Source organism: Podarcis liolepis (assembly GCF_965112155.1).
Source record: "Podarcis liolepis genome assembly, chromosome: 2".
NCBI classification, from domain to species: Eukaryota; Metazoa; Chordata; class Lepidosauria; order Squamata; family Lacertidae; genus Podarcis; species Podarcis liolepis.
Window position 1 is genome coordinate 112172787 of NC_139555.1, and position 26915 is coordinate 112199701.

The 26915-nt window shown below is 48.0% G+C and overlaps 1 protein-coding gene across 1 annotated transcript; it reads right to left on the bottom strand.

Annotated features, from left to right (window-relative positions):
* Window positions 1–1443: 1443 nt before the first annotated feature.
* LOC310701819 (regulator of G-protein signaling 3-like) lies at window positions 1444–26686 on the bottom strand. The gene is made up of 7 exons (XM_083493240.1): window positions 26523–26686; window positions 11722–12144; window positions 9616–9698; window positions 6760–6825; window positions 4496–4557; window positions 3622–3788; window positions 1444–2117 (listed from the first exon to the last, which is right to left on the bottom strand). Exons 2-7 carry the CDS (start codon window positions 12142–12144, stop codon window positions 1926–1928), a joined length of 993 nt encoding a protein of 330 aa, XP_083349366.1. The 5' UTR covers window positions 26523–26686; the 3' UTR covers window positions 1444–1925.
* Between the last annotated feature and the right edge of the window lie 229 nt (window positions 26687–26915).

Below are 26915 nucleotides of genomic sequence, written 5' to 3' on the forward strand. Positions count from 1 at the left end.
TTGTACCCAGAAAGCCCTGGTTTCGGTCCCTGTCCTCTCCAGTTAAAAGTATCAAAAGTATCCTGACAGTAAGAGCTGTTCGACAGTGGAATTTGCTGCCAAGGAGTGTGGTGGAGTCTCCTCCTTTGGAGGTCTTTAAGCAGAGGCTTGACAACCATATGTCAGGAGTGCTCTGATGGTGTTTCCTGCTTGGCAGGGGATTGGACTCGATGGCCCTTGTGGTCTCTTCCAACTCTATGATTCTATGATTCTATGATTCTATGAAAAGACCTTCTGCTCAATACACAGGTGAGATGCAGCTAGCCAGAGGAGGTTAAGTTTCCCCAGCATGGTGCCTCTCAGATTTTTTCGGACTACAACTCTGACCATACCAGCTGGTGCCAATGAGGAGCTGTAGTTCAAAATGTCTGGGGGGCATCATGTGGGGGGGAAGCCTGGGAAGTGGCCCCTTTGGCATTGTGCCCTCTCTAGGGGCCCTCTTACTCCAGCCCCCACTGCTGCCACAAACAGTCCCACCATGTAAATTTCCCACAATGACCTGGGGCAATGCTGTGGCAGGGGCAGCTGGGGAAATTCAAAACAAGGCCGATCACCAGATGTATTTGTTGGTGCTGTTTCTAAGGGGGTGCCCAGGGCGTGTACCCAGTGGCGTAGCGTGGGGGGTGCAGGGGGGCCGGCCGCACCGGGCACAACATCGGGGGGGGGGCGCGCTTGCACTCACAGCTCTCTGCCCCTACCTGGCACACTCTCTCTCTCTCACTGAAGTGCTGGCTGTGTGAATCCGATCCGAGCCGCCGGGTCGCCGCCCACTGGGGGGGGGGTGCCAGGCGTGCGGTGCTGTGCGGAGAGAGAGCGAGGGACTATCTGGGGGAGGGACAGTGCAGCGGCCGCCCAGCGCAGCGCTGAGCGCGGGAGAGAACCACACCAGACCAGACCAGGCAGCAGCAAGAAGAAGCTGGCAGCTTCACGGGTTAGTGGGCGCAATCCACGGGTTAGGGGGCACAAATTACTTGCCTTGCCCCGGGTGCTGACAACCCACGCTACGCCACTGCGTGTACCAGTCAGCTCCTGGGGTATTGGCAGCTGCCCATGGGTGCCAAGTGGTGACATTAGACCCGTTTCGACCTAAGACAGTGGTACCTCGGGTTACATACGCTTCAGGTTACATACGCTTCAGGTTACAGACTCCGCTAACCCAGAAATAGTACCTCGGGTTAAGAACTTTGCTTCAGGATGAGAACACAAATCGTGCTCCGGTGGCACGGCGGCAGCAGGAGGCCCCATTAGCTAAAGTGGTGCTTCAGGTTAAGAACAGTTTCAGGTTAAGAACGGACCTTCGGAACGAATTAAGTACTTAACCTGAGGTACCACTGTATGTGGAAATTCCAATGTTGCAACAGGATCGCAGACACACAAAAAACACATACAGCTCGTGGTCAGTGATTCTATACTTCTAGTATTATTATTATTTTTTGCATCAGTCCACAAAAAGTTCTGCCCATGGGCAAATGGGCACCAGCTCCAACTTTCCGTGAGCTCTTTCCTCCACGAAAAGATTGGCGTGCCGGTGTGTCAACAGAGCCAGATTTAGGGTGGTACGGGTCGTTTCCCCACACAGGCCGACGAGCCAAGGGGGTGCAAAACTGAGAAGATCCACAATTGAGAAGATCCACTTGGGGGCGCCACATTATGGCCTCACGCAGGTTGCCATGTTACGAAGGATTTTTCAAGTCCGCCCCTGGTGGCAAGTCCACAGCCTTGCCAGCATTGGTGTTAGCGTCAGGCCAATCCATCTCTCCCGCTTTGGGGCTGGATACATCCTAAACAGTCTGCCGGAGGAAGTCCAGGAAGAAGGTCTTCGTCTTTGGTTCCTCCTCTCCTAGACGGGCCTCCTCTCCAAAGAACGAAAGGCAAATATGGCTGGTTTACACAGGCCCGTTGGGTTGGTGTCTGTCAGGCTGTGACAAGGTTTGGTAAAGCAGGGAGCGGAGGAATCTGGGATATGAGTCCTTCTCCATCAGGCCGTATATGCGTCTCTGAGCCTGTTCGAAGCACGAACGAGTGGGTAGCAAAATGTTCCGATTTGTGATGTCTCTGGTCTGGCAGTCAAGGTTCACCTGCAAAAATGAGATGGAAGCGGTCAGGTTACATGCCAGGAAATGGTTATTGCTAAAGCGATTTAAACAATGCCTAGCACACAGGGAACCAGGCAGAGGGCCTTCTTGGTAGTGGCGCCCACCCTGTGGAATGCCCTCCCATCAGATGTCAAGGAAATAAACAACTATCTGACTTTTAGAAGACATCTGAAGGCAGCCCTGTTTAGGGAAGCATTTAATGTTTGGTGTTTTATCGTGTCTTTAATATTTTGTTATGGGTCGCGGGTGGCTGTGGGTTAAACCACTGAGGCTAGGACTTGCCAATCAGAAGGTCGGTGGTTCGAATCCCCGCGACGGGGTGAGCTCCTGTTGCTTGGTCCCTGCTCCTGCCAACCAAGCAGTTCAAAAGCACATCAAAAAGTGCATGTAGATAAATAGGTACTGCTCCGGCGGGAAGGTAAACGGCGTTTCCGTGCGCTGCTCTGGTTTGCCAGAAGTGGCTTAGTCATGCTGGCCACATGACCCGGAAGATGTACGCCGGCTCCCTCGGCCAGTAAAGCGAGATGAGCACTGCAACCCCAGAGTTGGTCACGACTGGACCTAATGGTCAGGGGTCCCTTTACCTTTACCTTTAATATTCTGTTGGGAGCCACCCAAAGTGGCTTGGGACACCCAGCCAGATGGGCAGGGTGTAAATAATAATAATAATAATAATAATAATAATAATAATAATAATAATAATAATAATTCAGTCATAGCTGCAGGGGAGAATTGGAGCACTGAAAACAGGCGTCTGTGGGTCGGGATGGAGAGGCATGGCCAAAACGGCAGTAGGATACCAAAGGTAGCGTCAAGCAGGGAGTTGGGAAAAATAAAAATAAATTACTAGGTCCGGATTAACTCATAGGCAAAGTGCAGTGTAAAGCAGAGGTGGAGAACTGGAAGGAAGATGATTTGGTGACTTGGGTCACATCCAACACCATACAGTCAAACCACATGACTTCCCCCCCAGATGACGATGATACGTTCATATTCCACCTCAAGGTGGTATATACCCTTCTCCTCCTCTTCATTTTTTCCTCACAACGACCCTGTGAGGGAGGAGAGATAGTGACTGGCCCAAGGTCACTCAGTAGGCTACTTGGATGAGTTGAGATTCAAACCCTGGTCTCCTAGGTCCTAGTCCAGGACCTTACCCACACCATTACAGTGTAGGGCCGGCGCAAGGCGAGGCGACCGCCTCAGGTGACAGAGTTCTGCGGCACAGCAGATCCCGATGCCAATCTTTCTCCCCCACTCTTGTTCCTGATGCAGAACTTCCCTGACCCATTCTTCCCTGGCGCAGAGGTGGGGGGTGCCATGTCAAGGTCTGCTTTAGGTGGCGAAATGTCTTGGGCCAACCCCTGGTTAAGAAAACCTCACCCATCCCTCTGCCTCCACCTCAGAAAAGAAGACCAGCTCATTCAAAAGGCATTTTGGGTGAGGATAGTTTTGGAAGCGTGCTTATCGAGCCCAGTTCTCTTACCTCTTTGGGGGCATGGATGGTGACGTATTGGTCATAGATCTTCTTGGCGCTGTCCTGGAGTTTGTCGCAGCCTCGCAGCTTCCGGTAGTCTTCGCACGCCAGCCAGAAATCCAAATTCTCTTCGCTGAACTCTGACTTGAGGAAAGCGTGGAAGACAGACCGTCCATCTGCAGGGAAGAGGGATGGAGGAGTCAGGGGTTTCCCCTCAAAGAATCCAAATTATTTTATTGGAATAAAGGGTGCAAATGCTTTAGCTGAGATTTCGGCATTGCAGTAGGCTGGACTGGATTACCCTTTAGGTTCCCTTCCAGCTCTACAATTCCACGATTCTATGAAATTTCTGTACATACCGTATTTTTTGCTCTATAAGACGCACCTTTTCCCTCCTAAAAAGTAAGGGGAAATGTGTGTGCATCTTATGGAGCGAATGCAGGCTGCGTTGCTTTCGCTGAAGCCAGAACAGCAAGAGGGATTGCTGTGCAGCAATCCCTCTTCCTGTTCTGGCTTCAGGGATAGCAGTGCAAAGCCTCTTCAACAACATTTGATTCAGAATATTTTTTTTCTAGTTTTCCTGCTCTAAAAACTAGGTGCGTCTTGTGGTCAGGTGAGTCTTATAGAGCGAAAAATACGGTAATTGTTTTCTGCTTCGGATTTTCAGCTCTTGTTTCTTGGAAAGGGAAAATGGGAGGGATAGTATTTCTATGTGGATAAAGGGTAGTAGGCAAATGTAATCAATAATAATTTTATTAATTTAATAATAATAATAATAATAACAATAATAATAATAATAATAATAATAATAAAACATAATAAAACATAATATGCTGTGGCAGCTTTTCTAAAGACTTTTAGTGGTTCTGAACCACACACTTACATGGATGAAGCAGCAACTTTTCCAGAGATTCAGCCCATTCTTGCGCCTCCTCAGGAGTCGGCCTATAAGAGAGAAAATGTCTGAGCAACTGGGAACCAGCTGCCCTCTGAGCCCAGAAGCAATTTGGCCAGAGTTGCATAAGGCCTCCCAGGTCCTACTCTTCACAGCATGGACTGGGGTACCTGTGGCATTCTGGATGTTGTTGGACTACAGATCCCATCTTGCCTCGCCACAGGTTGGTGGTAGTTGCACTAAAGGAACGCTGATACAGTGGTGCCCCGCAAGACGAATGCCTCGCAAGACGAAAAACTCGCTAGATGAAAGGGTTTTGCGGTTTTTGAGCTGCTTCGCAAGATGAATTTCCCTATGGGCTTGCTTCGCAAGACGAAACCGTCTTGCATTTTTTGCAAGTTTGTTTCCTTTTTCTTAACACCGTTAATACAGTTGCAACTTGACTTCAAGGAGCAACTCATAGAACGCGGTGTGGTAGCCTTTTTTGAGGTTTTTGGTGATTTTTGAAGCTTTTCCAAAACTTTTCTGACACCGTGCTTCGCAAGACGAAAAATTCGCTAGACGAAAAATCTCGCGGAACGAATTAATTTTGTCTTGCGAGGCACCACTGTATTCTTCTGTGAACTCCTGTGGCGCCTTCAGAGGGGAACTTCAGGGCACAGGTCCAGACTCCCACTCGGCAAAATAACCAGGAATGACCCTAAACGCAGCAGAGCCGGCTTGCTGCATTGTGAGGCAAGGGAAGTAATGCGTATTGCTGTCTCAAAAGGGCCGCTCCTCTTAAGATCATTAAGCCATGGGCCATTTTTGATAACTGCACCACAGCTCAAATCTCTGTCTCTATCCGGCCAACCCATAATTCTACTAGATTCACTCGCAGAAATCAGGCAGATAATCAACAACATCGAGACGAACACACATTCCCTGCACTCTTAAAAGAGATTTGGCCCCAGACCAGATCTAAATGGCCTATAGCTCTTCCTGGAAGAAGAGGTTAAGTGGACGGGTTAACAAGAAGGATTAAAAATTAAAAACGAAAAACAATGTGATTCATTGCTGGCTTATTACAAATATATTTTCCCCATTACTAATCCATCTCCTCCCCACGCCCCTCCACCTCTTGATTTAAAAAATGCCTTCCTTTGCCATTTCCGTCCAGGTACTTAGTAGGAGGACTAAGAGCTTTCCATGGAATCATAGACTTGCAGGGTTACACCCTGTTATGCAGGACCGGTCAAGTTGTGCAGATGCCCGATGATCGTCTTCCAAAGCAACTTCCCTATTCTGAACTTAAAAATGGAAAGCGTGATGCCGGTGGTCAACAAAAGAGGTTTAAAGACTGTCTCAAGACAAATCTTTAAAAATGTAGTATAAACACCAACAACTGGGAAACACTGGCCTACGAGCGCTCCAGTTGGAGAACAGCCTTTACCAAAGGTGTCATGGGCTTTGAAGATGCTCAAAATCAGGACGAAAGGGAAGAAGAAGAAGAAGAAGAAGAAGAAGAAGAAGAAGAAGAAGAAGAAGAAGAAGAAGAAGAAGAAGAAGAAGTTTTGACATCCCGCTTTATCACTACCCGAAGGAGTCTCAAAGCAGCTAACATACTCCTTTCCCTTCCTCCCCCACAACAAACACTCTGTGAGGTGAGTGAGGCTGAGAGACTTCAGAGAAGTGTGTCTAGCCCAAGGTCACCCAGCAGCTGCATGTGGAGGAGCGAAGAAGCGAACCCAGTTCACCAGTTTACGACTCTACTGCTCTTAACCACTATACCACACTGGGGAGAAATGTACTAAGAGGAAAGCACGCTTGGCAAACCCTCGCCGCGATCAACTCCCACCCGGAAACCTATGTGCCCACTGTGGAAGGACGTGTGGATCCAGAATTGGCCTCCACAGTCACTTACGGACTCAGTATTAAAACTGCGTTCATGGAATACAATCTTACTCTGCTACCAGCACTGGTGATGCAATGGCGTACACCTGGGGCAGCAGGCTAGTCTAGGGGGACGGGCTAGTATGCACAGCTCTGTCCTGCAACAGAGGGGAGTAGTCCAGGGAGGGGCTTAGGAGAACAAGCCAGGGCTGCTACTACTGCCCTGGCCCAACATCTCCCACATCTAATGGTAGGGCCGGCCCTGACAGAGATACAGAATAATAACTGTATGGTCCACTGAAGCCTCACCCCCCCCCACAAACAAACAAACAAACAAACACACACACACAATTCTTGTTAGAATAAGAAAGCTAAATTACCTTAGGGATTGAATTTCATTACCCCCTGAGCTCCATAACCTTAGGAAGTTTCTTTTGTTTTTCCTCCTTTTGAAAAGAAAGAAAGAAAAAGTAAATCAAATGCAAAGAGGCAGTGGAAGCCAACCTTCAGATTGGTGTGGGGTCTGCCCCCCCCCCGGGGGTATTCTGCAACACATCATTGATGCAACAAGAGTGCATTAGAGGTGCATTTATATTGGCCCATCTGCTCATTGTTTCTCTTTCTTAGTTGCTCTGCGGTGCTCCTCTGATGTTAGTGTCCAGGGAGCCACTCCTGAGCTTCTGTGCAACAAAAGAAGGTTGTGGGAAACAAACCAGAACATTGGGTACAAAAAGTTACAGGATTGCATCAGGAAGCTATGGGCCATTGTCAGGGAACTGACATCAGAGCGAAAGGCGAAGGAGAGGCTCCCTGATTCTGCAGGAGAAGGTACCAGCACCAGGGGGAGACGCAGCTTGGTAGAGGGGGAAGGAAATCGGCGTAACACCAGGGATCCAGGAGGGCAAATGGGGGAAGTGGAGGGAGAGCTCCGGGATTCTTCCCTGGACATCAGTGAGGAGAGCACTGGTCCTCCACTACCCACGCCCTCCCTGCGCAGAAGACTCCTGCGCAGTGAGAGGCAGAGACGACTGGGAGTCAAACAGCTTTTATGCTGGAAAAGGTTTAAGAAACGCCCACAGACAGATTCTGCTAGCGACTGAGGCAGCCACGCTGAGATGGGCTGTGCAGTCAGGACGGTTTAACCCAGGCAATTAAGCTCCCTAACTGGGACAGTTTACGCACGAGTAACTCAAACCCATTACAGCCATGCAGCAACTGGAAAAGAAGTAGTAAGTCCAACCCAAGACATTTTCATGCAACGAACAGTATTGAAAGCTGGAGCAGATGAGCCATTGGCCTGATCCTGTTCTTATCTCAGTAAGTCCTACCAAGTAGATCTACAGTATTACCCCCATTTTCCACATGTAAGGCAAGATTGGAACTTTATCAGAAATAGGTGTTAGAATCTCTTTAGCATTCTATAGCACCTTTCCCTGCAGAAGTGCCTCAGTAGATACCGTATTTTTCGCCCTATAGGACGCACTTTTCCCCCTCCAAAAATGAAGGGGAAATGTGTGTGCGTCCTATGGGGCGAATGCAGGCTTTCGCTGAAGCTTGGAGAGCGAGAGGGGTCGGTGCGCACCGACCCCTCTTGCTCTCCAGGCTTCAGGAAGCTATCCGCAAGCCTTGGGAGCCCAGGAAATAATTTTTTTCCTTTATTCCCCCCAAAAAAACCTAGGTGCGCCCTATGGGCCGGTGCGCCCTATAGGGCAAAAAATACGGTACGTTCTTTTGGTCATCCTTGAAAGGCAACCTTGAAAGGCAGGCTGCTAGCATTTATCGTTGCCGTATTACAGACCTGGGGGCTCGGGGATTGTTGTCTGCATGTGTTCTGTCTTGAGAGACAATGGACTGTGCCTACAGGAGGTGAAGCCAATCTGCTGCCTTAGCATCACCAAAGTGACCTTCCCTGGGGCGCAACCCTGGGCAGTGTGTCTGGAGTTCTTGGGCTGCCCAGATGACAAGACTCCCCTCTTGGCCTTGCTGATGTGGTCCAAAGGAAAGCAGAGCAACAACATTTTGCTCTGTATTTGATTTTGATATTTGGTTGGAAGCCGACCAGAGTGGCTGCGGAGACCCAGACAGATGGGCAGGGTATAAATAATGAATTATTATTATAAATTATGATAACATTTGGCACCAACTTAGCTGCAGGAGTTGCCGGAAGGAGGCTTACAAGGCACCATCTAACAGTCTTAGGGATTCTGCTCTGAATTTGTGTAAGATTTACTCTTTAGTCTTTTCTTCTCCTGAAGATCTCCCACAAAGCAGTGGAGGTTTAAGAACATTATCATCATCATATAATAATAATAAAATTTTAATTATATCCCGCCCTCCCCAGCTGAAGCTGGGCTCAGAGTGGCTAACAATAAAAGTAACACATCATTCTAAAAGCAATTCATTCTAAAATCAATTCAAAATCAAATTAATGGCATCCATTGGGCTAGAGTTCTGTGAGGATTACCAAAGGAGGGGGTCAGGCTGTGCCTTGGCCAAAGGCCAGGCGGAACAGCTCCGTCCTGCAGGCTCTGCAGAAAGATGTCAAGTCCCGCAGGGCCCTAGTCTCTTGTGACAGAGCATTCCACCAGATTGGGGCCACAGCCAAAAAAGCCCTGGCTCTGGTTGAGGCCAGCCTAACCTCCCTGTGGCCTGGGACCTCCAAGGCCATCATGGTTTTCCTTCTCCTAGATGGGCTACCTTCCCAGGTTGATGAACCCCATATGCCACTCACTTCCCTCTACAGCACATGCAGAAACGGCCTTCTTGACCACTGGACCCACTATTGGGTCCCGTTTGCTCAATCCACTGGAGCCCTAACTCACCAAGGGTTGAAGGCCCATTGGCTGCCTTCACCTGGCTTAGCCAGCCAGATGAAATTCTGCAGGCTCAGGAATACAGGTGTACCTCGGTTCTCGAACGGAATCCGTTCCGGAAGTCCGTTCGACTTCCGAAAACGTTTGAAAACCAAGGTGTGGCTTCCGATTGGCTGCAGGAGCTTCCTGCACTCAATCGGAAGCTGTGGAAGCTGTGACGGATGTTCAGCTTCCAAAAAAAGTTCGTAAACTGGAACACTCATTTCCGGGTTTGTGGCGTTCGGGAGCTGAAACGTTCGAGTCGCAAGGCGTTTGAGAACCAAGGTATGACTGTAGTACAGCTACCCAGCAAGTCGAAGGAGGAGGTGAGATTTAAACGAGGATCTGGCAGATTATAGCTCTGCTTTTAGCTACTCAACTCACCGGCGGCGTTTTTGCCTCTGTTGTGCCTGGCAGTTGCTGTCCCCTTCTGATCCCAGATCCGATTCCACACTTGACGCCAGAGACTGAAACACAGAAACAAGAGTTTAAGTTCTGTGATGCCCCAAGAGACCCAGGTATCCAGGGTCCCACAACCACTTCCAGAGGCCAGGGGATTTTATGCCACTCCCCGAATTTCACTGAATTCAGGGCTAGAGTCACCTCACCTTATGCACAGGGCCCTCTTTATATCTTGAGATATAAAGCCAGACTGGTGACTGGGAGCGGCCGCCGAGACCATATAACACCGGTCCTGAAAGACCTACATTGGCTCCAAGTACGTTTCCGAGCACAATTCAAAGTGTTGGTGCTGACCTTTGAAGCCTCAGCCCAGTATACTTGAAGCAGTGTCTCCACCCTTACCGTTCAGCCCAGACACTGAGGTCCAGCGCCAAGGGCCTTCTGGCGGTTCCCTCATTGCGAGAAGTTAGGTTACAGGGAACCAGACAAAGGGCCTTCTCGGTAGTGGCACCCACTCTGTGGAATGCCCTCCCATCAGATGTGAAGGAAATAAACAACTATCTGACTTTTAGAAGACATCTGAAAGCAACCCTGTTTAGGGAAGTCTTTAATGTTAGAAGTTTTTATTCTGTTGTTAGTGTTCGGTTGGGAGCCGCCCAGAGTGGCTGGGGAAACCCAGCTAGATGGGCGGGATATACATATCATGATTATTATTTAGGTTCTCAAAACATTTAAAGGGGGGGCCCTCTGTAAAGGTCATCCAAGACAATTCTCCTTAATATATAAATGTTGTTACAGTGGTACCTCTGGTTAAGAACTTAATTCGATCTGGAGGTCCCTTCTTAACCTGAAACTGTTCTTAACCTGAGGTACCACTTTAGCTAATGGGGCCTCCCGCTGCCGCTGTGCGATTTCTGTTCTCATCTTGAGGTAAAGTTTTTAACCCGAGGTACTACTTCCGGGTTAGCTGAGTCTGTAACCTGAAGCATTTGAAACCCGAGGTTCTACTGTATTGATTATTATTATTCAATCAGTGAGTCACTTAACTCACAAGAGGTTTCAAAGACCCAGCCCCTCACAGTACTCTCAGCCACAGGAGTCAGTTAAGCTACAATGGCATCAGCAAACCTACTAGACAAAGGACTTTGCCTCTCAGATCCTTTGCATCACTTATTAGTCTCTGGTCCCTCTCTAGAGAACCCAGGAGTCCAGGCTCCCAGGCCCTTTGGCATAACCCTTCCTTGGTAATGAATTATCAGCTTTCTATTTCGCCTCGGGATGTGCTTTTCTGTCTCGTTCTCTCTTTTTTTTCACTGCAGGAAATTCCAGAGATTAAAACCATTGGGAACAAAGACACTAAAATATTTATACAACCCAGCTAAAATAAAATAAAATCTGGGCTCGCAGTTTCTCCTGGAAGTGGTGTGCAGTGGCGGGTGAGTTTGTGGAAAGAAGAAAGATGGACGTTAAGCAACAAGTAAGAGGACCTTAAGGTCCATGAATAGTCATAGTTTAGAGGTCCTGAGCCCTAAGGAAGCCAGACTATCCTCCACCAGGGCCAGGGCCTTTTCAGTGATGGCTCCGACCTGGTGGAATTCTCTGTCCCATGAGACTAGGGCCCTTCAGGATATAACTTCCTTCCGCAGGGCCTGTAAGACAGAGCTATTCCGCCTGGCCTTTAATTTGAACTTAGTCTGATCTTTTATTCCCCTTCCTTCCTTCCCTCCTCCTCTTTTTATGAAGATTACCCGCTCTGGGATCCCACAGCTAATTCTCCCCTGGTCTCCTCACTGGCCCAAATAGGACTAATTTAGCCAGCTAGCCCTGGTGATCATCTAATGTCTATTGGATGGACTGCCCCCCTAAATTGATTTTTGAATTCTGAATTTATTGTTATTCACGTTTTATACTGCACTTTATGCTGTTTTTTGTTGCATCAATTAAGTGTTTTAAATTTGTTGTTAGCCGCCCTGAGCCCGGTTTTCTGAACCGGGAAGGGCAGGGTATACATAAAAATTTATTATTATTATTATTATTATTAACAAAAGGGCAGTGACGTGCGAGGAGGAGTAATGGCCGCCCACTGACTTTGTTGGACCCTCCGAAGAGATTCCTCAAGTGCTGCTTGGCCGCCGCAACTCTCCCTCTGAGGCGTCGCTCTTTCCTCAAAGACTTGGGGGACGGCAAGCTCCACCCGCTTCCTGTTTTGTCCACCACCTCGGTCTCCCCTGGGCATGGCACCCCCTTTTGGTCCAGGCGGCCCTCGCTGCGGGATCGCCACACCCCTCCGGGGTCTTGCAGGGGGATCTGGAGGCAGGTGGACACTTCTTCGCCCTCCAAGAGGATGCTGGGAGGGGAGGGTTTGTCCTGACTGGGAGCCTCCTGGTCACCCCCGGACTCCGACTCCTCGAAGCTCTGGTGCCGGCTTCGGAGGGTGCTCCTGTGCCAAGGGAAAAAATCGCAGTCTACCAGGCAGCCTTCGGAGCCACATTTCTGGAGGGGGCTTAGCATCTGTGAGAGAGAGAGAGAGCAAGAGAGAGAGAGAGAAATTATGGCTATTTTGGTTTAAATGTCCAGTAGCCCAACTACTTGGGACGCGGGTGGCGCTGTGAGTTAAACCACAGAGCCTAGGACTTGCCGATCAGAAGGTCGGCGGTTCGAATCCCCGTGACGGAGTGAGCTCCCGTTGCTCGGTCCCTGCTCCTGCCAACCTAGCAGTTCAAAAGCACGTCAAAGTTCAAGTAGATAAATAGGTACCACTCCGGCGGGAAGGTAAACGGCGTTTCCGTGCGCTGCTCTGGTTCGCCAGAAGCGGCTTAGTTATGGTGGCCACATGACCTGGAAGCTGTACGCTGGCTCCCTTGGTCAATAAAGTGAGACGAGTGCTGCAACCCCAGAGTCGGTCACGACTCGACTTAATGGTCAGGGGTCCCTTTACCTTCACCTAGCCCAACTACTAACCTACAAACAGCTCAGCCGGCCTGCTTTTATAGGCTGTCAACATTGTAACAACAACAACCCAGGGTTTCCGGCCTAAATTAACTGATGTGGACCTGAGTGAAAACTATATACACGATACCCCTGGTGGCCAGGGTCAGAACTTCAACACATAACATAACCAGCCCTACAAAGAGGTGAGCTAGGGAAGAAGAGTTTGGAAGGAGAACGGTTGAGAAAACTGAGGGTAAAGGGGAGAAGGACGAAGGATAGTATAAGCAATTTCAGAGAATTCTATGGCATCATCATCATCATTATTTATTGAGTTTATATACCGCCCTATACCCAGGGGTCTCACAGAATAAAATCAAGATACAAAACCACAAAATACCTAATAAAAACAACAACCCAATAGCTCCGTCCCCATAAAAAACACATTTTAAAAGGGAATAGAATGTCAATCGGATCAACCAAAGGCCTGGCTAAAAAGGAACGTTTTTGCCTGGTGCCTAAAGGTGTATAAATGAAGGCAGCAGGCGATCTTCCCTGGGGAGAGCGTCCCACAGACGGGGAGCCATCGCAGAGAAGGCCCCATTCTCGTGTTGCCACCCTCTGATGGGCCATGCAAATGCTTTATACAAAACATGAAAACAAGGAAAGCTTTAGTCTTTGCACAAAACAGGGATGCCTTTAACCAGGAGTTAAAGGGACGACCAAGGCTGGGTTTACACAACAATTTGAAAGAATCGTCCAAAGCATTGTATGCACATTTTCTAATTCAGTATTTGTCAAGCTTCCTATTTCTTGGGGGTGGGTCTCCACGTGAGTGTCTCTCTTCTTTTTGCCACAGGGCCCCTGTGAACTCCGGAGGGTGATGGGAAGTTCCTACAGAGTGCCAGGGGCACATCAAGTCTTCACACTCTCTAGATCGCCAGGCTAATGGCCAGTCAGAAAAAGATGTTTTTTTGAGCCTCTCAAAATTTTGAGCCACCCAGGCTCTGAGCACCTTCCTCTCTTCACTTAAGCTACAATCCAATGCCTAATTTCCTGGGAGTAATCCCCGCTGGAATCGGTGGGGATTACTTTTGAGGAAATGCGCAGAGCATTGCGCTGTCAGACAATGGCCTGCAGGGATCCCATCCATTTACTCTCAAGCTGGGAATCTCTCCAAGGCAGAAAATATCTGAGAGAAGCTCATTAAAGAATTATCTGGCCGGGACTTGGTATCAATGATGGAAAGGCATGTGGGGATGAATTGTATTCCTCTTGGTCATGGGTAGGCAAACTAAGGCCTGGGGGCCAGATCCGGCCCAATCGCCTTCTAAATCCAGCCCGTGGACGGTTCGGGAATCAGTGTGTTTTTAAATGAGTAGAATGTATCCTTTTATTTAAAATGCATCTCTGGGTTATTTGTGGGGCCTGCCTGGTGTTTTTACCTGAGTAGAATGTGTGCTTTTATTTAAAATGCACCTCTGGATTATTTGTGGGGCATAGGAATTCGTTCATTTCCCCCTCCAAAATATAGTCTGGCCCCCCACAAGGTCTGGGGGACAGTGGAGCGGCCCCCTGCTGAAACAGTTTGCTGACCCCTGCTCTTGGTCCACCCACCCTTTATTACCATCGCTTTCCAGAATATCACCTACGTCATAGGCAACCGTACTGAACAGCAACAGGGAAGGCTGGTCGGTTAAGCTAAATGGGGGTGGTCCCCCCCAACCTCAGCCTGGGCTCCCACCTGCCTGCCATCTTACAACCAGTCATGGGGGTGACAACAATCCCATGACTGCAATCATAGCTCAGGAATTCTAACATCCACTGCCTGTTTTCTCCTCCTCCTTCTTCAACTCAGGATTGCCCTTGCAGAACATAGCAGGGAGCAGGTGGAAGAGAATTCAACTCTTCCTTGACTCCACCAACTGCCCAAACGGAACCAGTCACCAGAAGTTAGGCCAAAGAAAGGGGATAAGATCAAGGCCGCCGGTGGAAAAGATGCTTCATGGCCAAGCAGGCATTTGATCTGGAATCATTCCAAACCATCACTCCCTCCAATCTTCATCCAATCTAGTTTCTGGCCTGGTTTTTGCCCGTGAAACAACATTGGTTGTCCTGACAGGTAACCAAGGCTAGGACGAGGACCTCAAATCTTTAAGCAGGGGCCTTACCCAGACATCCTGTTTCCGGACCATTCGCCCCGATTTGCCAGCACAAAATTCACACAGAGGTTAAAAAGCAATGCTAATTTTTTGTTTTCCGTGCAGGTTACATGACACTGAGCGATGTCATGGTTGCCCAACAGTTTCAAGTGCATCTTCCCACACTTTTCTGACCACAAAAATCCCGCCGTTCCAGTTTGTTTTGGAGGCGGGCAGGCAAACATTTTTTTCAATCTGCATTTTGATCAGTCTGGCCATTGGTCCACCTAGATCTCTCACAGCTTTTCCTGTAGATACCAGGGATTGAACCTAGAATCTTCCATATGCAAAGCCAGATACTCTGCTGGTGAGCTATGTCCCTTACATTCCTCCAAATGCTATAGCTTGAATTTGCTGGTATATGATGGAATCATACCAGCAAAACAGTGAAGGAACCAGCCAGACTATCATCTCTGTGGAGAGTTGAAGCCGGTTCTCAATACAATCCAACTAACTTTATTGTACTAGTCATTGGAGGGACACGGGTGGCGCTGTGGGTTAAACCACAGAGCCTAGGACTTGCCAATCAGAAGGTCAGCGGTTTGAATCCCCATGACGGGGCGAGCTCCCGTTGCTCGGTCCCTGCTCCTGCCCACCTAGCAGTTTGAAAGCACGTCAAAGTGCAAGTAGATAAATAGGTACTGCTCCAGTGGGAAGGTATACAGTGTTTCCATGCACTGCTCTGGTTCGCCAGAAGCGGCTTAGTCATGCTGGCCACATGACCCGGAAGCTGTCTGCAGACAAACGCCGCCTCCCTCGGCCAATAAAGTGAGATGAGCACTGCAACCCCAGAGTCGGTCACAACTGGACCTAATGGTCAGGGGTCCCTTTACTAGTCATTGGCCATGACAAATGTGAACCAAAAATGAATACAGTAGATGCTTGGGTTGCGAACGTGATCAGTGTGGGATGCACGTTTGCAACCTGCAGCAGCGCGTCTGCGCATGGGCGGGTTGCAATTCGGCATTTCTGCGCATGCGCAACCCCCGGAACCTGGAAGTAACCTGTTCTGGTACTTCCGGGTTTCAGCGGGTCCGTAACCCAAAAAAGTGCAACCTGAAGCGTCTGTAACCCGAGTTATGACTGTACAAGCAAAATGGGGTCGAAGCTGGTTAAAGCATACTTCAGGGCAGGACTGGGGAACCCTTTTGGACCTGGGGCCCAGATCTTTATCTGCCCTCACCCCACTGACCAACTTTGACAGGTGGACTGGACAACTCGCCTTGTAATCGTGTGATGTCGTTAAGAGACCACATGATTGACAGATCTGATGTCACACCCACCTGCCAGAATCCCTTGCACGGGGTTCCCAGTGACATAGCCAGGCCATAGCTGTCAACGTTTCCCTTTTTTAAAAAGGGGAATTCCCTTATTCCGAATAGGATTCCTCGCAAGAAAAGGGAAAAGTTGACAGCTATGAGCCAGGCCCATGCTTTGCAAGCCTCCTTCATGCTGCTCCTTTCCACCTCCAATGGTGAGTGGGCAGGTAAGGAATGCTATAAATCCTACAAATAAATCCTACAGATAAATAGGTTTTGTCATAAACCTTCCAGGCTCTTCTACAGCAGAACCTGAAGCGTTGCCGCATGTCTTCCCATGGCTCCCCTTACCAGCTACGCTCCCACCCCAATTAATGTGTGTGGGGGGGGGGCATTCAGTGAGTGGTATGACGTCATTATTCTGCAAGTTTCCCTGCTCTCCCCTCTTTCTCTCCAGACTCAACTTCACTGGTTGCTATTGCAGGACAGTGTGGCGGTTGTGTTATGCCTTTAGTAACCCTACACTTTACAGAACGAGGCAGGGGACACAGCCTCTTCCAGACAGCCTGTTTATGGAGCGTGCATTTGGATTTCAAAAGCCGCTTCGCGGTAAAAAGAGCCCCAAACCCACATTAATTGCACAACCTGATGATTATCAGCTTGTAGTCAGAGAGAGATAGGCTTTTTCCACTGGCAGCAGCAACACTGTGGAACATCTTCCCTGCCAATAACCAGGAGACTTCATCTGTTTAGGACATAGCAGTTTGGACAGGCACACCTCCCCCCCCCCCCCGATTTCCTGAACCTCTTGCGTTTTATTGCTTTTAATGGCTGTTCTAACTCTTTTTATTGTTTGCTGTTTTTATGGGCTTATTTTATTGTACATTTTAATGGCAGATCTTTTTCTTTTTTTATGTTCAGATGAAATTGCTTAACTGCGTATTTTCATTATGTGCGTTTATGTTATCTGCCAGTTTTTCTTCTCGTTTAAATAAAAAAATATATAACACACACACACACCTTCTACCTGTAAAACTGTAGAGAGCTGCCACAGCTTTGGGGGTGCTTTTTCGGAGAGCTTTCATCTTGTCCCCTCTGCTTATGGCTGCAGCTGCATCCTGTATTGTGGGCACAGCAGTCGAGCCAAATTGACATTTCTGGTGCTGTGCTTGCACCAGGCTGAACTATCTCCTGTCAGCCCCCCTCTCAGTAACCAGGAGTGACGCACAGCATTGAGAAGCCGGAAGATCAACGCAGCCTCACCAGCAGTATCCCACCGGTGTCGCCCCACTGACTGCTACTATGCTTATCTTACTGTTGAGGTGGTCAACAATGTGAGTGTCTAAAAAATTCCCATTGGTCTGCCCTCTGCAGCCTTCCTGGGTGTGCGGGAGAGAAACCCTCCCATCAGACTTTTTCAGATCAGGAAGCGCAGGCACCTGGGGAGGCTGCTGAACGCTGGAGAAATGTTTAGTTGGAAGGGAGAAACACACCCGCACCTTCAGCTCCCTCACCAAAACAAACTAAGTTCAAGACCCCACCCCTCACACAAGTAATAAAGAAACACTAAAGCTGGAATTAAGATTACCGGAAGAAATATCAACAACCTCAGATATGCAGATGACACAACCTTGATGGCAGAAAGTAAGGAGGAATTAAAGAACCTTTTAATGAGGGTGAAAGAGGAGAGTACAAAATATAGTCTGAAGCTCAACATCAAAAAAAACAAAGATCATGGCCACTGGGCCCATCACCTCCTGGCAAACAGAAGGGGAAGAAATGGAGGCAGTGAGAGATTTTACTTTCCTGGGCTCCATGATCACTGCAGATGGTGACAGCAGTCACGAAATTAAAAGACGCCTGCTCCTTGGGAGAAAGGCGATGGCAAACCTAGACAGTATCTTAAAAAGCAGAGACATCACCTTGCCAACAAAGGTCCGTATAGTTAAAGCCATGGTTTTCCCAGTAGTGGTGTATGGAAGTGAGAGCTGGACCATAAAGAAGGCTGATCGCTGAAGAATTGATGCTTTTGAATTATGGTGCTGGAGGAGACTCTTGAGAGTCCCATGGACTGCAAGAAGATCAAACCTCTCCATTCTTAAGGAAATCAGCCCTGAGTGCTCACTGGAAGGACAGATCATGAAGGTGATGCTCCAGTACTTTGGCCACCTCATGAGAAGAGAAGACTCCCTGGAAAAGACCCTGATGTTGGGAAAGATAGAGGGCACAAGGAGAAGGGGACGACAGAGAATGAGATGGTTGGACAGTGTTCTCGAAGCTACCAGCATGAGTTTGACCAAACTGCGGGAGGCAGTGGAAGACAGGAGTGCCTGGCGTGCTCTGGTCCATGGGGTCACAAAGAGTCGGACACGACTAAACGACTAAACAACAACAACAAATTAATCCTCAAGCGCCCTGAGAAAGGGGAAATAGAAGCCTCTTTCACAGGGGAATTGGATTCTTTCTGAGGGGTGCCCTGGGGACTTTAAAAGAGAGCAGCTTATAATAACCAGATCAAATTCAAATGGAATCCAAAGTCTCCTCTCTTGCTTATGATCCCTCAGAGAATGGCTGCCAGATCATAAATGGGCATTATGGTTCGACTCGGTAGCAGGAAGCCGTATATGCTCGTGTCCTGGAGCCTCCATTTTGGCCAACTGAAGTCAGGAATGTTTTCCCGCCTCCTTTTAATCCTCTTGTTTGATTTCCATCATTCTTTAAGTGCAGCGCGGACAGGCTCAGCTTGCGAGACATTTCAGATGTGGTGGACTGATTTAGTGGAGAGGAAACTTTTAAATGTCGATGGTACTCTTGGTCTCTCATACACCCTCAAACACAAACAAACATGCCCGCCTGCCCTGTGTTCAGTTCCTTCTGGAAGATTCTTTGGGTGAAAGATTTGCTCACCTTTTGGCAAGGGGGACTAAGTACTGGCCCTGGTGGGAGGGCGGGAGAGAATTTTTACCTCAGGTCAAATTTTACCAGATTAACTGTTTGCAGTGTATGTACAGTTGTACCTCGGCTCCCAAACGCCTTGGGAGTCAAATGTTCTGTCTCCTGAACGATCAAAAACCGGAAGCGAGTATTCCGGTTTTCAAACTTTTTTTGGAAGCTGAATGTCCGGTGCGGCTTCCACTATTGTTTCCAGCGTGCCTGCGCAATCGGAAACCAATCGGAAGCCACGCCTTGGTTTCCGAACGTTTCGGAATTCGAACGGACTTCCGGAACGGATTCCGTTCAACTTCCAAAGTACAACTGTATATGTACATTATTATCATTTTATTACAGTATTATTATTATTTCCATTTAGTACCACCTTTCACCATCAGGTCCCAAGGCAGGTGGCAGAGATTTAGAATTCCATATTAAAAACAGTTAAAGCAAATTACGGCCACAGAAATGGAATGTGTCCTGGAAACCCCCCCCCCAAAAAAAAACCCCCTAAGGCAGAGAGGGGTGTCTACTTCAGCATAGAGCGGAAACAATATAATAAAGGTTCCAGATGCAATTCTGTGGGGAGGGAGTCCCACAATATTGGGGCCACCAACACCTGACCTGTTCTGGGTGGGGGAACCACTAAGATGGCCCCCTTGGACCAAGTGCGTCTACTCTATAGGGAAGGAGGAGTCTTTCAGATATTTAGGTCCCTATGTCATTTAGGGCTTTAAACAATAATGTGACGGCAGAGGGAAGGTATTGGCCTGACCTCTGGTCACCTGTGTCATACTGAGACAGGCAGGAGAAGGGGTGAGTAGGAGGAGGAAGAGACGACACAGTGGAAACACACTGGGCTGGCTACCTGACCCCTCCTGTTCCCCATCCCTGTATACAGCAGCAACATGAGCAATGGGAGGTCAAGTGAACGACTGCCCACATAGCCATATGCTATTGTTGCATGTGTGGGAATACACACACGAGTGTGCGCACACACAGACAACTTTGCTTCCAATAGGATGTCCAACACACACACAAAAATTGGGAGATACCAGACGTTGTCTATCCACCAACAGAATGAAGAACCGTTTGTGAAATAAAACGGTTCTTGTGGCACTGTGGTCTAAACCACTGAGCCTAGGGCTTGCCGACCGAAAGGTCGGCGGTTTGAATCCCCTTGACGGGGTGAGCTTCCGTTGCTCAGTCCCTGCTCCTGCCAACCTAGCAATTCGAAAGCACGTCAAAGTGCGAGTAGATAAATAGGTACCACTCCGGCGGGAAGGTAAATGGCGTTTCCGTGTGCTGCTCCGGTTTTGCCAGAAGTGGCTTAGTCATGCTGGCCACATGACCTGGAAGCTGTCTGTGGACAAACGCCGGCTCCCTTGGCCAGTGAAGAGAGATGAGCGCTGCAACCCCAGAGTCATCCGCAACTGGACTTAATGGTCAGGGGTCCCTTTACCTTTAACTATGCAACCTTTGGAAGACAACTAAAGGCAGCCCTTTTTAGGCAAGGTGTTTTTTTAAAAAAAAATGCTTAATGTTTTATTATGGTTTCCTATATGTTGGAAGCCACCCAGAGTGGCTGGGGCAACCCAATCAGATGGGTGGGGTAATAATAATAATAATAATAATAATAATAATAATAATAATACATAACAACAACAACCACCAGGGGCTTTTTTCAGGGGGAACCTACAGGAATTGAGTTCTGGCACCTCTTTTTCTAGAAAAATAGCACTAATAATAATAATAATAATAAATTTAAAAATTTGGCTTTGTAATTTGGAATTTATGTGATGTGATTTAATTTGATGTGATTGGCCAGTTAATAAAAATTATTTATAATAATAATAATAATAATAATAATAATAATAATAATAATAATATACTTCTCTCCCCTGCCCCCATGGCAACACCTGTGCCCCACAATCTGCTCCTGACTCTCAGGAGCAATTTTAAGGAGGCACATGGGGTGAGATCCTAAGAAAATAAGATAAAATGAATCCTGTTCCCGCTGCGTCCTATTCTCACAGTGATCCACAAGCAGAACAGCAGCTCAACAGCTCCTCTCCATGCTTCTGCAGTTTCCAGCAACTGGTATTCGGAAACATATTGCCCCTGACAGTGAAAGGGGGAAGTCCCATTGCACAGGCAGACTTCCACTCAGGCAATGTTGGCTGTCGTTCCGTATTATTTACATATCCATTCATTATATTTATTAGCTGCCGGATAATGTCACTAGGTAGTATAAATGCAAAACTAAGTAAAAGAGTGTGTACATATATACAGTGGTACCTCAGGTTACATACACTCCAGGTTATGTACGCTTCAGGTTACAGACTCCACTAACCCAGAAATAGTACCTCGGGTTAAGAACTTTGCTTCAGGATGAGAACAGAAATTGCGTGGCGGCAGCAGGAGGCCCCATTAGCTAAAGTGCTACCTCAGGTTAAGAACAGTTTCAGGTTAAGTATGGTCCTCCGGAACGAATTAAGTACTTAACCAGAGGTAATACTGTATACACACACACACATATAAAACAGCAGTTAATACAGTATACATCATCCACGCGAAAAGCCAAACCAGCACAAAAGAATAAAGGAATTGCCAACTTACCACAACTTACGTTTACACATCAGAAAAGCTAAAAGTTGAAAAGTTAAAAAGCACCATCTCACCCGCTATTACACAACAAAGGTAATGTTTTAAAATGACTGTACAGTGGTACCTCGGGTTAAGAACTTAATTCGTTCCGGAGGTCCGTTCTTAACCTGAAACCGTTCTTAACCTGAAGCATCACTTTAGCTAATGGGACCTCCTGCTGCCGCCGTCTGATTTCCGTTCTCATCCTGAGGTAAAGTTCTTAACCCGAGATACTATTTCTGGGTTAGCGGAGTCTGTAACCTGAAGCGTCTGTAACCCGAGGTACCACTGTAATAAAAAAATATTTAAAACAGTTATGCAAAAGCTAATGAAATGCCTGAGGAAAGTGTTCCGCAACCAGGGAGCCGCCCCTGTAAAGGCCTCAGACGCCATTTGGAGGAACAGCAGGATACAGAAGCATAGAATTCGAATCATAGAGTTGTGGACTTGGAAGGGACCCTGAGGGTCATCTAGCCTGACCCCCTGCAATGCAGGAATCTTTCGCCCATCGTGGGGCTCAAACGCACGACCCGAAAAATAAGACCCTCATGCTCTACTGACTGAGCTACCTGGGCAAATAAATAAATGTAACAAATAAATAAACTCAGCACAGACCACTCGCTCCTGGAATCCGCTCTATATGGCGAAGAGTTAGAGTTCATTGGTAGAGGGCAGAATTTGGTAAATGCCTATCCGTTCCTTTCCCCGCAGAGTTCACAACAATGGGCAACTAGCCCAAGGTCATGCCTGACAGTGGATTTGAACCCAAGTCTCCCCCGCCCTAGACCAAACTATACATACTGCAGGTCCTTGCATGCAGAAGATGCGAATGGGTCTTGGGCGGACCCTGCCTGAGACCTTGGAGACACACACAAGACACACACACACATATTGGTGGGAAGGTGTTGCCATCCCCTATACAGTCATAAAGGTAAAGGTAAAGGTAAAGGTAAAGGGACCCCTGACCATTAGGTCCAGTCATGACCGACTCTGGGGTTGCGGCGCTCATCTTGCTTTATTGGCCGAGGGAGCCAGCGTACAGCTTCCAGGTCATGTGGCCAGCATGACCAAGCAGCTTCTGGCGAACCAGAGCAGCGCACGGAAACGCCATTTACCTTCCCGTTTACCCCCTATTTAACTACTTGCACTTTGATGTGCTTTTGAACTGCTAGGTTGGCAGGAGCAGGGACTGAGCAACGGGAGCTCACTCCGTCATGGGGATTCGAACCGCCAACCTTCTGATCAGCAAGTCCTAGGCTCTGTGGTTTAACCCACAGCGCCACCCGTGTCCCTTTATACAGTCATACCTTGGGTTAAATATGCTTCAGGCTGAGCGTTTTCAGGTTACGCTCCGCGGTGACCCGGAAGTAACGGAATGCGTTACTTCCGGGTTTTGCCAGTTGCGCATGCACAGATGCTCAAAATGACATCACACGCATGCGCAGAAGTGGCGAATCACAACCCGCATGTGCGCAAACGCGCAGGCGCGGGTTGCATTCGCTTCTGGTTGCGAACGGGACTCCGGAACGGATCCTGTTCGCATCCAGATGCACCACTGTAACATGCAGCTTGGCTCACTTGCTTGAGTCGCCTGCGCAGAGTCCTGCCCCATAGCCATCTGTCTGTGGTGCACCTGTTCGCAGCTTATGGCACCCTGGTTTGCCAGGCACACGGCACACTGGTTTGCCATGTCTTGGAGGACTTAGGTGGCGCACCCACCCACACCCGCCCTCCCCAAGCGGGTTGGGTTGGCAAATCCGTGGCTGGAAAGTAATCACTGGTAATAAACGGATGCGCATTCTGCATTCTGCCATGGCTTTTCCTCTTCCTCGTCCCCTCGCCTTTCTGGGACAAGCCAGCCTTCTGTCGCTACAGGGAAAGAAGAGTTAATGCATGTGTGTACCCCACGGGACAGCAAAAGGTCAGGGACGGAGTTTCTGGCTTATGTCTCTGCCGAGATGTAAATCATGCGCTTGCAGAAAAGTCGAAGCAGGGAAGGGAGAAGCCCAGCGCTGTTGCCCTACAAGCCTGCCTGCCCTCTCTCCTTCCCATAGCTGTCAACGTTTCCCTTTTTTTAAAGGGAAATTCCCTTATTCCGAATAGGATTCCTCGCAAGAAAAGGGAAAGGTTGACAGCTATGCTCCTTCCCCGTCTTCGTCCAGTGCGCATGGGCACACAGCCCACTGCCAAACTGGCCCAGTCCTCTCTCCCCATCCCTAGAGGCTCTCTCCCCAGAGCCACTCATTTCGTCCATCCGTCCATCCACCCTGAAAGGTCGAGGAATGTCCGGAACATCAACAACCACTGAAGGAAAAACCAAGGGGGCCATCTGAAGGGACTGCGATAGAAGAGGCTTTTCCTTTGCAGCAAACTTGGGCATGGGCACATCAGCCGGCCGGGACACAGCAAGGATGGAAGACGAGGAGGGTGAGGACTGAGAGAGGGAGAAAAACAGCCCCCACCCCTCCAATTTCATACCCTTCAACATTTCTCCGATGAAAATATGGGCATCCTATTCCATAATTATAATAATGATATTAAATTTGTTGTTAACACCCCATCCATCTCTCTTGGTTGCCTCACCCACTCTGGGCAGCTTCAAACATATATAAAAACATAATAAAACATTAAACGTGGGTTTTTTGTGTGAAAAACAAATACTTCTCTATACAGTGGTACCTCGGGTTAGGTACTTAATTCGTTCTGGAGGTCTGTACTTAACCTGAAACTGTTCTTAACCTGAAGCACCACTTTAGCTAATGGGGCCTCCTGCTGCTGCCGCGCCGCCGGAGCACGATTTCTGTTCTCATCCTGAAGCAAAGTTCTTAACCTGAGGTAATATTTCTGCGGAGTCTGTAACCTGAAGCATATGTAACCCGAGGTACCACTGTACAGGGCTGCCTTCAGATGTCTTTTTCTTTGCTTTCCTGCACTCCTTGATAATAAATATGATAAATAACATACTCTCCAACATTTCTCCGATGAAAATAGGGACATCCTACTCCATAACAATAATAGTAATTATAATAAATTTATGATTTATACTCCACCCATGTGACTGGGTTGCCCCAGTCGCTCTGGGCAGCTTTCAACAAACAAAAACATAATAAAACATTTTTTTTAAAATTCCCTATACAGGGCTGTCTTCAGATGTCTTCTAAAGGTTGCCTAGTTACTTATCTCTTTGGCTAAGGGGTTGCATAACTGCAAACCCTCCAACATTTCTCCAGTGAAAACAGGGGCGTCCTAAGGAAAAGCGGGACATTCCAGGATCAAATCAGAAACCGGGACAGTTTCCAGGGCTGTCCTTGGAAAATAGGGATACTTGGAGGGTCTGCAATTTGTGGGGAGCAAGGATTGCACCCACAACCTGTACCTTCCAGGAACAATAGTTTCGGGCAAGCTTTTTTTTCTAGCTGGGCAGAAAGGTCTAGCTGGGCCTTAGGTGTTCGTTTTTCCGTATTTGCAACTGGGTGCTACTATTCAAGGTGTTGCTCTTATTATATAAGGCACTTAATAACTTGAGAGCAGTTTACTTACAAGATCGCCTTGCCCCACACATGCCCAACCGACCGCTCCAGTTGGCAGGATTGGCACTACTGGAGGTGCCTACATAATATTTTCCCGTAAATTCCTGAACTGCCCTTCATCCGAAGATCGTAGGGCAGTTTACATTATGAAAGCACAAAAATATGCAGGATAATAACAAACATAAATGCTAAGTCCCCCCTCCCAATAGTAGCCGTTCTGCTTTTGTAAGTGTGGCAACGACTGGGCTTTGGAACTCCCTGCCACTTGATATTAAGCAGACAGCTTCGCCGTACCCTTCTCGCACCAGCTAAAAGCACTCCTGTTTAGACAAGTCTACCCAGAGGATTAGAAAGTTGAGGTAATTTTTATCCGCTTTAGTATTTTAAGTTTTGTACGTTTTAAAGTAAGGCTTCCTTTCCTTTCCTTTCCTTGTTTTATCTTTTCATAAACCACTTTGAGGGTTGTTGGGGTTTTTTTTTGTGTGTGTTTTTTTAAACAATCAAGTGGTGTGTAAATTTTCTGGAATAAATAAATAAATATTCTGGGGAGGGAGGTACTGTTTTCATTGTATGTCTGCAAATCACCTTAGCACATATCTAAACTGTGAATAATAATAATAATAATAATAATAATAATAATAATATCTGATCTCAGTCTTTGAGAATGGGGAGAGGGATATGGCAATGTAGAGATGGAGGGAGGGAGGGATAGATTCAAAAATGGGGACAAAACTGGGGTCACAGAGATTTAAGAAGGGAAGCTAGATGTGTCGCTGATAGCAAAGGGGTTTTAATTTTTTTTTTAAAAAAAGAGTATTCAAAGTGCTACAGCTGCCATCCTAAATCAAATAGGATATCCTTCTGAGTAAACGTGGCTAAGATTGTGCTGTTAACAGGATTTGCTGTGGCTCAGGTATGGACCACAATAAATCATTTGCCTCTCAAAGTGCTGGAAGATTTCCACCCCCACCCACCGCCGCCGCCCACTCCTAGGCAAAAAAAGAATGAGGAAACTGATTTAATAAAGATAATCAAAGTGTACTGGCACTGCGTGCCTGTCATATATTTACAAAACACATAAAGCATGCTCCCCCTTTCCAAAGAACCGTAGTTCACTCCCCACAGAGCTGCTATTCCCACCACCCTTAACAAAACTACAGTTCCCAGCCTGGGGGGTGGGTGGGGCAGGTTTTGCCTTAAATGCACTGTGTAGACACAGCCTCCCTGTCCGTCTCTCTCTGTCTTACATGAAGAACAGTGAGGCAACTGATTCCCTCCAGACAAAGTATACAGAGAGTCAGCAAGAGAGAGCAATTGATTGAATCAGGTGGAGAGAAAGAAGAAAAGACAGAGAAATAAATAAACACAGGCTGGCACTGGCTTTTCCTGCTCACCTTTCTGTCTCTCACTCGCCTGCAGTCTTTTCCTCTTCCTTACTTTCTCTCTTCCCCACTCTTCCCCTCCTCTTCTGGGCCACAGGAGCAGCCAAACCTCCGCCAGCTAGTTCCTTTGCAGCTCTGAACAGCCTAGTGCTCAAGTCGGCTCCTCCCTCAATGTTCAATGGGAGTGGCAGAGTGCCTGTGTGTGTGTGTGTGTGTGTGTGTGTGTGTGTGTGTGTGTGTGACCCTGGGCCTTTGACAGTGCAAAAGTAAAGCGTGACATCACGAGGCACTCCCCAGAGATTTGCGGTGGCTGAATGGGGCACAAGTGTGTCATCAGGCAACGGAAGTGTTGCAGAGTTAAACACCGCCTGCGGTTCAAGCCTAGTCACTTTCTCCAAGTGCCTC

Coding starts and splice junctions, on each gene's coding strand:
- LOC310701819 (XM_083493240.1), bottom strand. CDS start 12,144: ATGCTAAGCCCCCTCCAGAAATGTGGCTCCGAAGGCTGCCTGGTAGAC. Junction 3,789..4,495: donor AAAGTTGCTGCTTCATCCAT/GTAAGTGTGTGG, acceptor TCTTCCCTGCAG/ATGGACGGTCTGTCTTCCAC. Junction 2,118..3,621: donor CCATCCATGCCCCCAAAGAG/GTAAGAGAACTG, acceptor TCATTTTTGCAG/GTGAACCTTGACTGCCAGAC.